This window comes from Podarcis vaucheri (assembly GCF_965113315.1).
Source record: "Podarcis vaucheri genome assembly, chromosome: 4".
In the NCBI taxonomy this organism is placed as follows: Eukaryota; Metazoa; Chordata; class Lepidosauria; order Squamata; family Lacertidae; genus Podarcis; species Podarcis vaucheri.
Genome location: NC_138762.1, coordinates 57,199,849 through 57,213,264, shown reverse-complemented (window position 1 = coordinate 57,213,264; position 13,416 = coordinate 57,199,849). Strand labels below are relative to the sequence as shown.

At 38.2% G+C, this 13,416-nt stretch overlaps 1 protein-coding gene across 2 annotated transcripts in view; it reads left to right on the top strand.

The window, feature by feature from the left end:
* Window positions 1–13,416, top strand: part of BRWD1 (bromodomain and WD repeat domain containing 1) — a 44,102-nt gene that overhangs the window by 25,906 nt on the left and 4,780 nt on the right. Inside the window, exons 26-40 of one of the 2 annotated variants that reach the window (XM_082220202.1) lie at window positions 260–384; window positions 469–551; window positions 966–1,077; window positions 1,676–1,737; window positions 2,814–2,969; window positions 3,196–3,316; window positions 4,375–4,500; window positions 5,585–5,660; window positions 6,684–6,725; window positions 6,905–7,039; window positions 8,288–8,440; window positions 8,856–9,025; window positions 9,725–9,954; window positions 10,817–10,981; window positions 12,523–13,413. In XM_082220202.1, the coding sequence (XP_082076328.1) occupies window positions 260–384; window positions 469–551; window positions 966–1,077; window positions 1,676–1,737; window positions 2,814–2,969; window positions 3,196–3,316; window positions 4,375–4,500; window positions 5,585–5,660; window positions 6,684–6,725; window positions 6,905–7,039; window positions 8,288–8,440; window positions 8,856–9,025; window positions 9,725–9,954; window positions 10,817–10,981; window positions 12,523–13,413 (2,647 nt within the window). Of the gene's footprint in view, window positions 1–259; window positions 385–468; window positions 552–965; window positions 1,078–1,675; window positions 1,738–2,813; window positions 2,970–3,195; window positions 3,317–4,374; window positions 4,501–5,584; window positions 5,661–6,683; window positions 6,726–6,904; window positions 7,040–8,287; window positions 8,441–8,855; window positions 9,026–9,724; window positions 9,955–10,816; window positions 10,982–12,513; window positions 13,414–13,416 lie in introns of both variants that reach the window. The other variant, XM_082220201.1, reaches the window with a different exon arrangement.

Here is a 13,416-nt window from a genome sequence, read left to right as displayed (position 1 = left end):
GTAGATAGTAGTGAGCTAGATGGTATGACTCTGTTCCTATGATTTGAGTTTTGAATAAGTTGCCCAGTGGGAAATCTAGTAACATATACCTATCAAAAATCTAAACTTTGGGTTGTTTTTTTTTTTTTTTGTAAGTTTATGAACTGTCTTAAGTTTGTGTTATGCCCATTGCTGCTGGACTTTGTTTCTATTCACACTTCATATACTGTAAATAATTGCACTATTATTAATGGGATTCTTTTATATGTCCATCTGTTAGGAACAAGAATTGGTAAAAATTGTTGGGATACATTATGAAGTTGGGCCTCCTACACTATGCTGCCTTAAGCTTACCCTTATGGATCATATTACAGGACAGCTTCTAGACAAATCATTTTCCCTCAAGTATGTATTTTTTTACCCTTTTTTTTTAAAAAAATGCATAATGCATAATACATTTGAAGACTAAGTTTTAATTTTTTCTCCTAGATACCATGATATGCCAGATGTTATTGACTTCCTTGTGTTAAGTCAGTTCCATGATGAAGCACGACAAAGGAACTGGCAACCCAGTAAGTCTATTTTTGTAATACTGCCGTACCCATGTGCCACCAAGCATTGAAACTAGGAAAAAATGAAAGACAATTTAGAACGATTCGCTAGCTGAATCATGGGGTGGTTTGTTATTATGATTGTAAGTTATTTCTTTATAACTGATAGGAATCAAATTTTAATGTTACAGGATCAATGATTTTTCAAACCTTTCAGTAGTGTTTGAATTCAAGAACTATTATAGATAACGTTGATAGTCTGCAGATTAAACCTGTGTTGGATCATGTGACTGTCTTATTGTGTTGTGATTGACCATTTGTATAGTGAATGAAACACAGTATTTTAATAGTCACATGTTGCATTTGCAACCCTAGACTAGTTTTTAAAAAAGTTAATGCGGAAGAACTGTATAGCATCTCATGTCTTTCCTACAGATGATCGCTTTCGTTCAATTATTGATGATGCCTGGTGGTTTGGAACAGTCCTGAGCCAAGAGCCATATCAGCCACAATACCCTGACAGCCCTTTTCAGTGTTACAGTGTTAAGTATGTGTTTTTAGCATGGTTACTTGAGTTTGATATTGAAGCTTGCCTTAAAAATAAAAGAGCACTCGTACATTAACTACTGTTAGTAATCTTTCGAAGGCATGTCAGTGTTTATAATGAACCTAAAGAGGAGGAGGAAAATGAACTCTTAAGTTTACCTTTTCCTTTTCTTCTTTGGTTTTGCATTGAGCAAGAATGTAGATGCAGAGGCAGGCCACAACGCCAGCTTCCCAGCAGCAGTGTCACTGTCACTTATTAAGAGGGAGAAGGACTTGGGAGTTTGGGGCTGTGCACGTATATCAGCAGAGCTCACCCAGTGCTCCCACCAGTGCATCTGCACTGATGTTCGTACGGAGCATGTAAGAGAAAAGGATTGTGACTCTCTGAAGTTAAGAGTGGGAGGGTGCGGAGCAACATAAACAGAGAATTTTAAATATATTTTGTTGTTCCCTTTCTGTAATTCTTTTACCTTGAGCAAGTTTCCTAAAATCATTTACTTTAAAATATAGCATTAAGTCTGATCATTACCAGGGATTATTACTGTTTGAAAATACCTTTACATATCTTTATTTTATTTTTGCTTATTTTTTTTAAATAGATGGGACAATGGTGAAACTGAAAGACTTAGCCCTTGGGACATGGAGCCTATTCCAGACAATGGTATACAAAAATCAGATGATGTCATTTTTTCTTGTTGAACAGACAGACAATAAATGGGTTAGGAGGTCAATAAACAATTGTGGGCTTGTGGGCTTTTGTTCTTCTGCTACTACCCTTCGGGGAACATATATGTGAGGGTTTGGCATTGCTAGTTTTTCTGAAACAAGTGATTGAGATTCATGGGCACCAGACACTTGCGGGCCTTTTTATCCCTGAGAGAGAGTAATCCACAAAGTTATGCAGTGATGAGCCTGAAAACAAATGTGTGCATGAGTTTGCTGTGCTTGCAGGTATATTGTCACTAGATCTGGCTAGTAGATTTTGTGAAGGATCACTACTTGTCAGCATGTGTGCTTATGCCCCAATCTACAGGCAGGAAGATTTCCTGTCTAAACTAAAGATTGGCATATTTGCTCAAGATGGAGCTCCACCAGTAGTTATGCTTTGCAATTATTTAGCAGTTAAGCAGGTTTTGTTTCAATAGCCAGATTTATTATACATAGGCTAGAGCAGGGGTGCCCAAACTTTTTTCAAGGATGGCCAGATTTGATGAAATGAACATATGTGAGGGCCGACCAAAGTTGTTGAGCTTTTTTAGGATTTCACCCCAGGACATATAATGCCACAGGGGGCCGAATTAATTCGATCAGCGGGCCAGACTTTGGACATGCCTGGGCTAGAGTTTTGGAGCAACCATGGTTTTGGAGCCATGGTTTTACCTTATTTTACTTAACTAAGTAACAAATAATTGGACACTGATGTGTTGCACTGCCCTTTAAGCAAGTAGGCAGCTTACATTTTAGCTGTTGCCTCTATACTGTACCTAGTCTTAAAACAAAGGACCCGTTGAAGTATTTACAGAACTCCAGATCTAATTTGGACACCTCTTTGAAGGGAATTGATGTTGATAGATCTGAACCTGGATATTCAGTGAACAAAAATCAAACTTATATTATTGTCACGTGCCTGGCTACCTCTGACTTTAAAAGTTTATATCATAAGAAATGTAATTTAATGAACTTACTGCATTTTGTTTTGTTTGCCTAATGTCTCCTGTATTGCTTGAAAATAACTAGTTGATCAGCCTGTGGAACTGGGAGCTAGTGTTTCTGTTACTGCTGAAGAGATGGCAAAATTATTATACAAACCTCAAAAGGGAGAATGGCAGGGGAAATCCCAGAGTGAAGAATGTGAACGGATTATCCGTGGAATTGATCAGCTTTTGACACTAGGTATGTATCTAGAAATCTGGTACCTTTTCCCCATCATGTTTGTGTAGTGGATTAAAAACTTTGGATTCATACTGCAAATACTCAGACTGTGTTCCTGTCTGACAAGTTTTCTAAAAGGTTGCTTAATCTGTTTTTAATTTCTGAAGGACTGTATGTAAATCCATGATGTATGTAAATTGAATACATTACTTCAAATGCTTCAACTGTTGTTATTTATTTATTACAGATATTTCAGCAGCATTTGCTGGCCCAGTTGATCTGAATAGGTATCCAAAGTACAGTACAGTAATAGCTTATCCAACAGACCTTTGGACTATCAGAATGAGACTTGTCAACAGGTTTTACAGGTTGGTCTGAGACTACACTAGAAGGATGATAGCATATCCGTCTTATAAAATTGCTGAAAAGTTAAGCCACATGTAATATTGCATATTTTGGAAATCCTTGGTATGCTCCTTTGCTGAGGTACAGTTCAGATGAGGCAACATTATAACTTCAATAGGAATTGGATGTTTACTACCCTTAAAATATGGCAGACTTTTGGTTTAGCTGCAATACCACAGTTTTCAATATTTCTAAATAGCTTTTAGTTACCCACACATTTAGAATTTAGCATAATATATGTAATTCACCTCTTACTCAAGGGTTAGATTCCGGAGGTCCAAGTGCATGCACAAAAACAGGTAAAGCCAGGAAGCCCTGGAAAGGGCTCTCTGCAAGGTGGATGACTTCCCTGGCCTTGGGAAAGTGATTCAAGTGCTCTAGGACTCTGCAAGAACCCTTGCTCCGCCTTCCTAAAGCCAGGTGAGCCTGCAATCACAGAATTGTGTGGGATAGGTGGGGGAGGGGAAACATGGAGAGTGGGTTTCCCATTCATTCATTCATTCCCTACCCACACCCATGCAAAGCTGTGATTGCATAAGATGCAGGTTTACCTAAATACAGATGCCTGAATGGATCTTTCCTTTCTAACACAGTGAGAAATAAGCTGTACATGGGAGGGATTTTCTGGTGGCTTGAGTGAAGATAGGGTCACAGTTGTACTATCAAGAAATAGTGGATACAGAATATGTAACTGTGATAAAAGTAAGTGCAGGGTAGGTGGTGATGGAAATGGGAAATAATACCTTCAGGAGGTTTAAAAGTGTGAAGTGTGAATGACACTAATGCACTTTTGCATGAAATGATCATCGTTAAAGAAATTACTATACTACTGGCATGAACATGGAGTATGTCTGGATTCAGCAAGAATAGGACATTAGCTTGTTAAAACTCCATGATAAATGAAAAGCAATATTTTTTCCACTTAAACATTTCCAGTTTTAATGACTGAACATTTCCAGATCTAGTTGTTATATGATATTTTTCTCCTGATTAAAACTAATTTGTTTACTATTAAACATAGGAGGCTTTCTGCATTGATTTGGGAAGTAAGATGTCTTGAGAGCAATGCTCAGACCTTCAATGTGCCCAACAGCACTATTGCTAAATCTGCTCAGAAAATCACAGATCAACTCTTAGAATTCATTAGGTAAGCAATATTTCAGGATGAAATATTTTTGGTTTTTCGTTGCTTAAAAGGAAATCAGAATTGTCTTACTTCTGGTCATTGCTTATGACCATGGTTTACTTGTCAGTGTTCAGAATAGATATAGTATTCACAGAAGGCTCTTGCCTTCTGTAAACAAGAAGAGGAAGGGAAACAAATTTTTTTTGCTTTGCTTTTTTCAAATTCTCCCCTTTTCCTGGTGAATTAGCCACACAGCCATTTTTGGATTCAAGTTGCTTTAGCAGCCCAATCAGGAAACCTCTGATTATTTTGAATGTTCCTCTTTTCTCTCTTGCCATCTTCTCAGCTTCATTTTCCTGCCAGCTGGGCTCACTCCTTCTCTGTCTATTGTGTGTGTTAATTGCTTCATTCTTCTTTTGTCATTCTCTTTCCATTGCCTTTTCTCTTTATGGCATCTTTCTTCCTTTTCATTCTCTATCCTCTGGTAGGTCCCAGCTGTGGCTGTGTGGCTAGTTTGCCATGAAAATGGAACGTTGGTCACCATGAAGGGGGCTTTTCTGACAGACAACATCACACAGCCATGCTGCAGCCTGTAGTCATTTGCTCACTGGGACTACACAGGTCTGAAACACAAATATAAGACAAATAACAGTACCTATTTTTCTGGTGCTGTGGTCCAATTCTAGAGGTATATTAACTGAGAAGATCTTTGGGGCTTGGCCAGAACAGAAACTGAGAAGACTATGAAAGGGAAGGAGTAGTCATCTTTAAAATAAATCAGAGGTTTTCTGTGAGGACTCCTAGAACAACATGAACCCAGCAGTCGTTGCTGTGTTATCTACCAGAAAAGGCCCTTTCACAGTAAATAAGCAACATTCCATTCTTTTGTAGATCCTTTGCCGCCTCCTACACTATTTCAAAGAGTCCCTGAACCCTCTGAAGTAGGTTCATGAGGGTACAGGGGACTGCTCACAGAAAGGGAAATCTGCTAAAATCACCCTGTTTTTCATTCAAGAAGCCTCTAAGGGCATTAAAGAAATTTCCACAAGTGAAAAGCAACAGAACAAGATACAACCTATTGTAACATTACATTTTTATTTTCCAGGAATCCAGATTGTACAGATATTTTTGAGTTGTGCATTGCAACTAACAATGGGGACAGCATTGATCCTGATTATCTGGTAATAAAACCTTATTTTTACCCTGCCTAGATAACTGCTAGCTCTTCCCGCTTCAGTGCTATTTTATTAAGCCCTGCCCTTTCCCTTCACCCTATTAATAATAGTAGAGTAGGCTCAAAGTTGTAAGTTCATTGAACAAAAGGGTGGTGTCTGGCGCATTTTCTCTAAATGACAACTTAAGACCCCAAACCCTTGAGTGGAGCTTTCTAACAAAATATTGCTGTGTAGAGTTCTATTCCAGTTACTTCTATTCAACTGCTTCCCTACAATAGTTGGATAGCATTTTTGTGGGATGGGAAGGAATGAGTATGTGGATCTGCTGGTGTCCAATCCAGCTACATTAAAATATTGTATGAGCAGTTCTCACTTCTGTATCTGGGGACATAAATTCTCAGTATGAACCTGAAAGTGCCCTATCTAAACAATGTGGTTCTCTATCCTTTTTTATCTCTGCTGTGTCCTGCCCCCCACCCCCATCAGTTAACATTCTGTGGTCATGGGGTCGTCATTGGGGTTTCTGCCTCCCTTGCCTTGCCTTAGGTTTTCCCAACAAAGACTTTATACCTCGAGGGAGTTCCCTCTTAGGTGGTGGTGTTTTGTAAAGATTTGTTTATATTCTGGCAACCTCCAGAGTCTGATGGTGAGTAGTTTTGGATAGAAAAGCACAGGAGCAAAAAACATCTGAATCAGTATTAGAAGGAATGCTCTTGATCAGGGGTAGGCAAACTAAGGCCCATGGGCTGGATCTGGCCCAATCGCCTTCTCAATCCGGCCTGTGGACGGTCCAGGAATCAGCGTTATTTGTGGGGCCTGCCTGGTGTTTTTACATGAGTAGAATGTGTGCTTTTATTTAAAATGCATCTCTGGGTTATTTGTGGGGCATAGGAATTTGTTCATTTCCACCCCCACCCCCCCAAAAATATAGTCTGGCCCACCACATGGTCTGAGGGACGGTGGACCGGCCACGGCTTAAAATGCTCGCTGACCCCTGCTCTTGATGAACATTTCTGGTCTGTTTTGTAGGATGGTGAAGAGACCGATGTTCCCAGAGCACCTTTGAGAAGAGTAAGTCTGTTTACCTTGACAACAACCTTTGCCCAGTCTGTGAGATAATAGCAGGATTTTTCCATAATACTCCTACATTATACAGATGAATTCTAAATCCTGTGTCCCAGTCTGTCTTAAAGGTTTGGCAGTCAATTCTTCCATTCTACATTTAGAAATACTGTATTTCTATTTTAAAGAGTCGGGGCTTGAAGAGGAGACTCAGCTATGATGAAAACACTTGGAAGAAGCAATGTATGGAACTTGTTAATCTAATTTTCCAGTGTGAAGATTCTGAGCCATTTAGACAACCTGTCGACCTGGATCAATATCCTGTAAGTTCATATCATTATCATCGTCAATATCATTGACGTTCATTTCATATTGCATTTCCAGCATCCAGTGTTATTTCCTATTACTATGAAAAGAAATGGGCAAGAGTTTTGTTGAGTAGCTTAGGATGAGAGAACCTACACACTCCAATGTCAAATAGTTGCAGAACTATTTCCAGGGTTCTAACTGTTAAAGTGGCAGGTGGTCCTACCTAGCCAATTCCAGATCAGTCAGGTGGAATAGTGACTACCATTTGACTTTATGTTAACAGTGACAATAAAGTAAAATAGAATTTGTGTTCAACATATAAGCAGGCTTTGAAATCCCAGTCTTATTTATTCTGAGTACTGGAAGTCCTTGAGTATTTCATGGACAATGATTAATGTCAGTTTTGGATTATTATTGATTTAAGATATATCCTTCTTGCTTCAATATATCAAGATGATTAACAATAAAATTAAAACAATTACAACACAAAGCAAAACCACACTAAACCAGCAAAATGAATTGAGAGAGAATCAAGACAGCATTAAAACAATTCATTTAAAACAATCATACCTAAAAAGTCTTACTGAAAAGAAAGATTTTAGTACTTTAGTGGAAGGGCATTAGAATGAGCTCAAGAGGGACGGAACTTAATAGCTTTGGTGCAGCCATTAGGAAGGTCCTCTTTGTGGTCCAAACAAGATGTGTGTTGAGAAATATGAGAGGATCTCTGTTGAAGATCATGTTAGGCAGGCAGGTTTATACAGGAAAAGCATAATTACTCTGATTTAACCTTATCATAATCGAAAGTAGACCCACTAAAATCTATGGGGTCAACACTGAATGTGATTCAACCCATTGGGAATATTAATTTCCAGGCCTGTCTAGGCCCGCTAATGTTTTTAAATGTTTACAATGTTCCTTCAGATATTCTACAAAATTAATCTATTCTTTTTGTTCTAGGCCTAGAATAGCACTGCTGATACAATTAGGGTAAAATTTGTAATAAGGGAGATGAATAAATTAGATAAAGATATAAAGACGCAGAAAAGACAATAGGTAATGATGGGAAACCGGGGGGGGGGAGTCTAAGGGTCCCTAGGAAAATGTATGTTAAAGTCACTGGGATCATTTAGCACAAAGCGTGCTCCTGTTTTGTTTTGTTTTGTTTTAAATGGATTTCAGGTTTACATATCTGTGTATAAGAAACTTCACCCCATTCCCCACATCTTAAATAATGGAGTTATTTGGATGTCTTTATTTAGGACTACCGGGAAATTATAGACACACCGATGGACTTTGGGACTGTGAAGGAGACATTAGAAGCTGGGAACTATGACACTCCAATGGAACTTTGCAAAGATATTAGATTAGTATTTAGCAATGCTAAAGCATACACTCCAAACAAAAGATCCAAGGTAATGTTTCTGTGCCATTTACCTAACTTGTCAAATCAAGGGGGAGAAAGGAAGAAAGCAAGTGTCCAAAAAGAAACTGATCACCCTATCATATGTTATATAATTGCAAATCCTGTCTCTAAATTAAAGGCTGCACTCTTACTCCTAAGTAAATTTGCATAGGATTTCTGCCTTAATGAACATATTTCATTAAACAAGATTTTTTTTAAGTGTATGGTCCCGTGTTGTGTGTAGTAGAAAGTACAGTTAGTACATAAATCTCTCATAATTTTTGTTTACTGCTTGAATATTTTGTATTAAGCAGTTTATAAACTCTTAAAATAATAGTAATAAAATTTTACAATTGGATCACCAAATGCAAGTGTCTTAAACTTTTTTAGAAATTAAAAATTAACCTATTTCTTTTGCAATCTAGATATATAGTATGACATTGAGATTATCTGCACTGCTTGAGGAAAAGATGAGGAGAATTATCTCTGACTTTAGAACTGGACAAAAATACAATGAAAGATTGCAGAGAAGTCAGAGGCACAATAGGAGGCTGCAAAGTCGAAGTAAATTACAACAATCTACCAAAACACTCAGGTAAATCTTCTTCAATCTGAGGGTGTCCTTCATTGGTAAAAGCTATTTGAGGATGTGATTGAGATGTGAAGATTGCAGTCCTGTAATGCACCCTCACCTTAGAGGAGAAGTAAAAAGGCATAGGTTTGTGCTGCTAGATAAACCATGTAAATCAGTTCATCTGATTAACTTGAGGGTTTTGACTGATGGAAGGAGCATAGTTTCAGTGTAGTTTTGGATACTTTCAAAGGTTGTGCAATGGGAGTTGACCTCCTCCTCTCCCCTGAATACTCTCAAAATCTGCTCTGGATTCTGGTGTGTAGTGCTTCTCACATGTTTGATATGTTGAGGGACATACTACTACTATGTTGAGGTACATTTCTACTAAAATGAGCTTTCAAGGTAATGTCATATTAAAATAATACAAAATACCAACAGAATTTAACAGATTTAAAACTTTAAAAAATATGACAAAGTGCAATGCTGCTATTATACTGGTTAAAAGGTTTAAATATGATAAAATGAACATGTACATTGCTATGTTATAGGTGAGGCTTTCAGTTTGAGTACTTTGCATTGATTGTGTTGCATATTAAAATTAACTTAATACAATCTTAGAAGCATCTTAACGAGTGGAAAAGTACCACTGAAATAAAAATTAATTATATTAAATGCAACCATATTCATGGACTGCATATTGTTTTCCTCCTGTTTGTCAAGAAATGGAAAGCAGAAGCAGTGTAAATCTCAGGGTAAAATTCAGTCTGAGCCAGAAGATTCTTCTAACCAAAATACCTCAAGCAGAAAGTCGTGTGTTACAAACCATAAAATGTATGCTGGCACGTCCAGCCGCAGTGTTGCCGGCATATCTTCTGATTCCGCCTCATCATTTGGGAAACATGCACGAACAAGGAGCACAGCTGTAGCACACAGTTCTGCATTGTCATCAGGTGAGTGATCAGTTTGTGGGGAAATGGTTAAAAGAAACTCTTCTCTCTAATTGTAAATACACCCTTTGTCTTGCGGTTTAAAATTGCTCTCAACTCAAGCAGACATAACCTTAATGATAGTAAGGTAATAAGACCATACAAAATTCTGTCATTTCCCAGGTATTCTTACCTTTGGCATATTGAACTTTAATTTTTTATGCTGTACATCTTTTTGTGAACTGTAAAGTGGACGTGCAGCTTCACATTTCTTAAATGTATACTTCTTCTGTATTTCTTAATGTACTTTGTCTTTTGACACAAGCTTTTGGCCATGTTTGCTGAGCAGATGGGAGATGCTTTAGAATGTTGAGAACGGGAAAATAGAATTTGATTGACTTAAGAATACCAAGAGCAATATGGAACAGTTTGAATGCATTGTCGTATCTACAGTTCCTAGACATTAGAACTGAACCCTGTGATCATCATCTGAGGCCTTTCTTCATGTGCCCCCTCCACGAGAGGTCTGGAGGGTGGCAACATGAGAACGGACCTTTTCTGCGGTGGCTCCCCATTTGTGGAATGCGCTACCCAGCGGGGCTCATCTACCACCTTTATTACATATCTTTAGATGCTAGGCAAAAGCTTTTCTCTATAACCAGGCACTTTGACTGATTAAACAATCTATGGCCTTTAAAATATGTTTGTGGATGTGGGGTTATTGGTTTGTTATTTATTTGTGTTCTTATTTTCTATTTTTGTGTTGTAAATTGCTCTGTGATCTTCGAATGAAGGACTGAATGATAATAATAATATAAAATATCTTTGAAGAAAAGAGGAAATCTGTTTTGAAGTCTTACTAGCATACAATTATTTACCTTTCCAGAAAGTGAGCTGAACCACTCAACAACAGCTTCATCTTCAAGTAGTTCAGAGGAAAGCAAAGAAAGTTCTGCAGAAATCTCATCCCCTATAGTACATAATGGAATATCCAGGAAAAGAAGTGATTTCAGAGTTACTAGAAACAGAGTCTATCAGCAAAAGCAAATGGGTAAGAGTAATTCAGCTAATGTTCATTGCAGAAGTTGGGTCACTGCTTCCATTATTCCCAGGTATATAGTTGTGAATTTACTTTGAAATCTACTTTAGATTGGCCCAATTGAGATCCTCAAGGTATCTTAATGGCAACAAAAATAAAAGAAATCTAAAACCAGCACATAAACAATGTTTGTAAACTATCAAAAACAATAATATTAAAAGCAATAATCCTGGTAGATAATGGAGATGCCATAGTGCACAGTAGTATACAGTTGCTACCCAAATGGTTATCCAAAATATTGAACTTTAATTAGCTTTCTAAAAATGCAAGTAACTCTGGCAGGTCTACATGGGGAAAGAGCTCCATGGTGGAAGTGCTGAGAGCCAGGCCCCATCAGATGGCTTGAAATCTTGAAGTCATGCAGTAGGAATTCCTTGAAGTAACCTTGACCCAGAGCCTAACCTTCCATGGGTCACCTTGATGGGTTTGTTTTCAAGCATGGTATGGATTCAGATGGTGTTGCCAAAAGACTTTTTCCTTTGCAAAGACCATCTGTGGAGGGAAAACATCCCTTTGAAAGGCATTCTGTTAGCACCAGTCAGTTGACTGGCACTGTCAACAACCCCTACTTGCCAAGGAACAATTGGGTGCGCACTTTAAGTTCCTGACTTAGCAGTCACACATTCACCTGTCCCATGTCTGATGTGACATGTGACATATGTTTGGGCAAGTTTGTGTAATTTGAGGGAAACTGATCCCCACACCTGGCTTTAAATGACAAATTCTGTATTTTTAATTACACTCAAAAATTAAATTGAAGCCCGGAAACCAACTTGCTGCTTGTGACAATGTGTGCTTTTTTGATCTTGATTTGCATGTATTTAAATGTTGAGTAGGGAAAATGCTAGACTAAAATGCAGTTGTACCAAGATTCTCTCAAATGTTTCTCTTGCTATAGTATTGTGAGTGATTGTGCAGATATTTTAAATCTATTTCTAAAGTGGATTAGATTTCCACTATACAGTTTCATGAAATACATGCAGGTTCCGCTATCCCCATGCTCATATGCCCCAAACTTCTTATGTGCTCCGCAGAGTCACTTATCCAAGTTGCCTGCTTCCTTACTACTTGGTTTGTTTGCTTGCTTTGCTAGTCAGTGGCAGTCATTTTCAGGCAGAGATGGAGTGCGGAGCAAGATTGGACAAATCAGGAAGCAGGAGAGTTCAGTCAAATGAGCTTTTTACTTTGTCTTTCTTTGGATGATTGGCTGCAGCCATTTCAGGAAGACACCATGGAAGGAGTGGGAAAAGGGAGTGGGCAGATTCTGCATTAGAAATACGACTTCTACAGGAAATAGTGGAAATTGTGTACTTGTTATACAAATGCTCACCTAATGAACAGTTTCCAGGGAACACATTTCATTCAGTAAGCGGGACCTGTGTGTATTGTTCCAGAACTTTGCATGGTTCTGAGCTTAGTGACAGGCAAATTGTACTCATTTTAAAATGTTCAACATAAGTAAGCCTCCTCATTTTTGTGTCTAGCTTATCAAGAGAATGGAAATAGCCAAAGAACTACCAGAAAAAGAATATCTGGAAGAGAAATGGATAATTCAAAAGAGTTGTATGAGACTTTGTGTAACAGATCTGGAAGGCACAGAAAAGTTCCACGTAGAAGTGCTACTGTAGCAGCTAATAAATTAAGAATGATGAGTGATGTAGAAGAGGAGCTATCCAGTTCAGAAAGTGTTGGTATTGGAAGCAAAAACAGAAAGCTGCCTCATCGCAATGCTTCTGCTGCAGCCAGAAAAGTATTGCTAAATGACTCTGAGGAAAGTTCCATACAGTCTGAAAGTGACAAAGAAGAAGAAGAATCTAACCGAAGGAAAACCTTCAAAGCTGGTTCAGGTGCTGTTGCTGTTCGAAAAAAGCATGCTAGTGAATCTGATAGTGGGAGCTCAGATTCTGAAAATAGTGTGCAAAAAACACTAAAGGGTTGTCATGTTAATGGCCAGAAGCAGTCACAAAGAGCTACCCACTGTGCATCTTCAAAAATAAAATCCCCTGTTGAATTTTCAGAAGATGACTCCAAAAGCCTTGTGTCAGAGGATGGGAGCATTCAGGAAGCTTCTTACCAGTTACCTTCTGCATCCAGAAGTAATAACAGAAATATTTCTGAGGCAGATTCTGAGCCACAAAAATGCAATGGTTTAGAAAAACAAACCTGTAAAAGAGTATCAACTCATTTCAGGAAAGCTAAGGTATTAAGTGACTCAGATGAAGGACTGGATTCAGGGAAAGAGGATGAGCGTGTCACTTTTTCAGAGAGCAGAGGGTCTTCTAAGATGTCAAGACTACCCAAAGATAGCTCCAAGTGCTCATCTGATTTAGAGTCTGGAACTGATAGCAGCAACTCAACAAAAAGAAGGAAAAACATCAGGAAAGGTG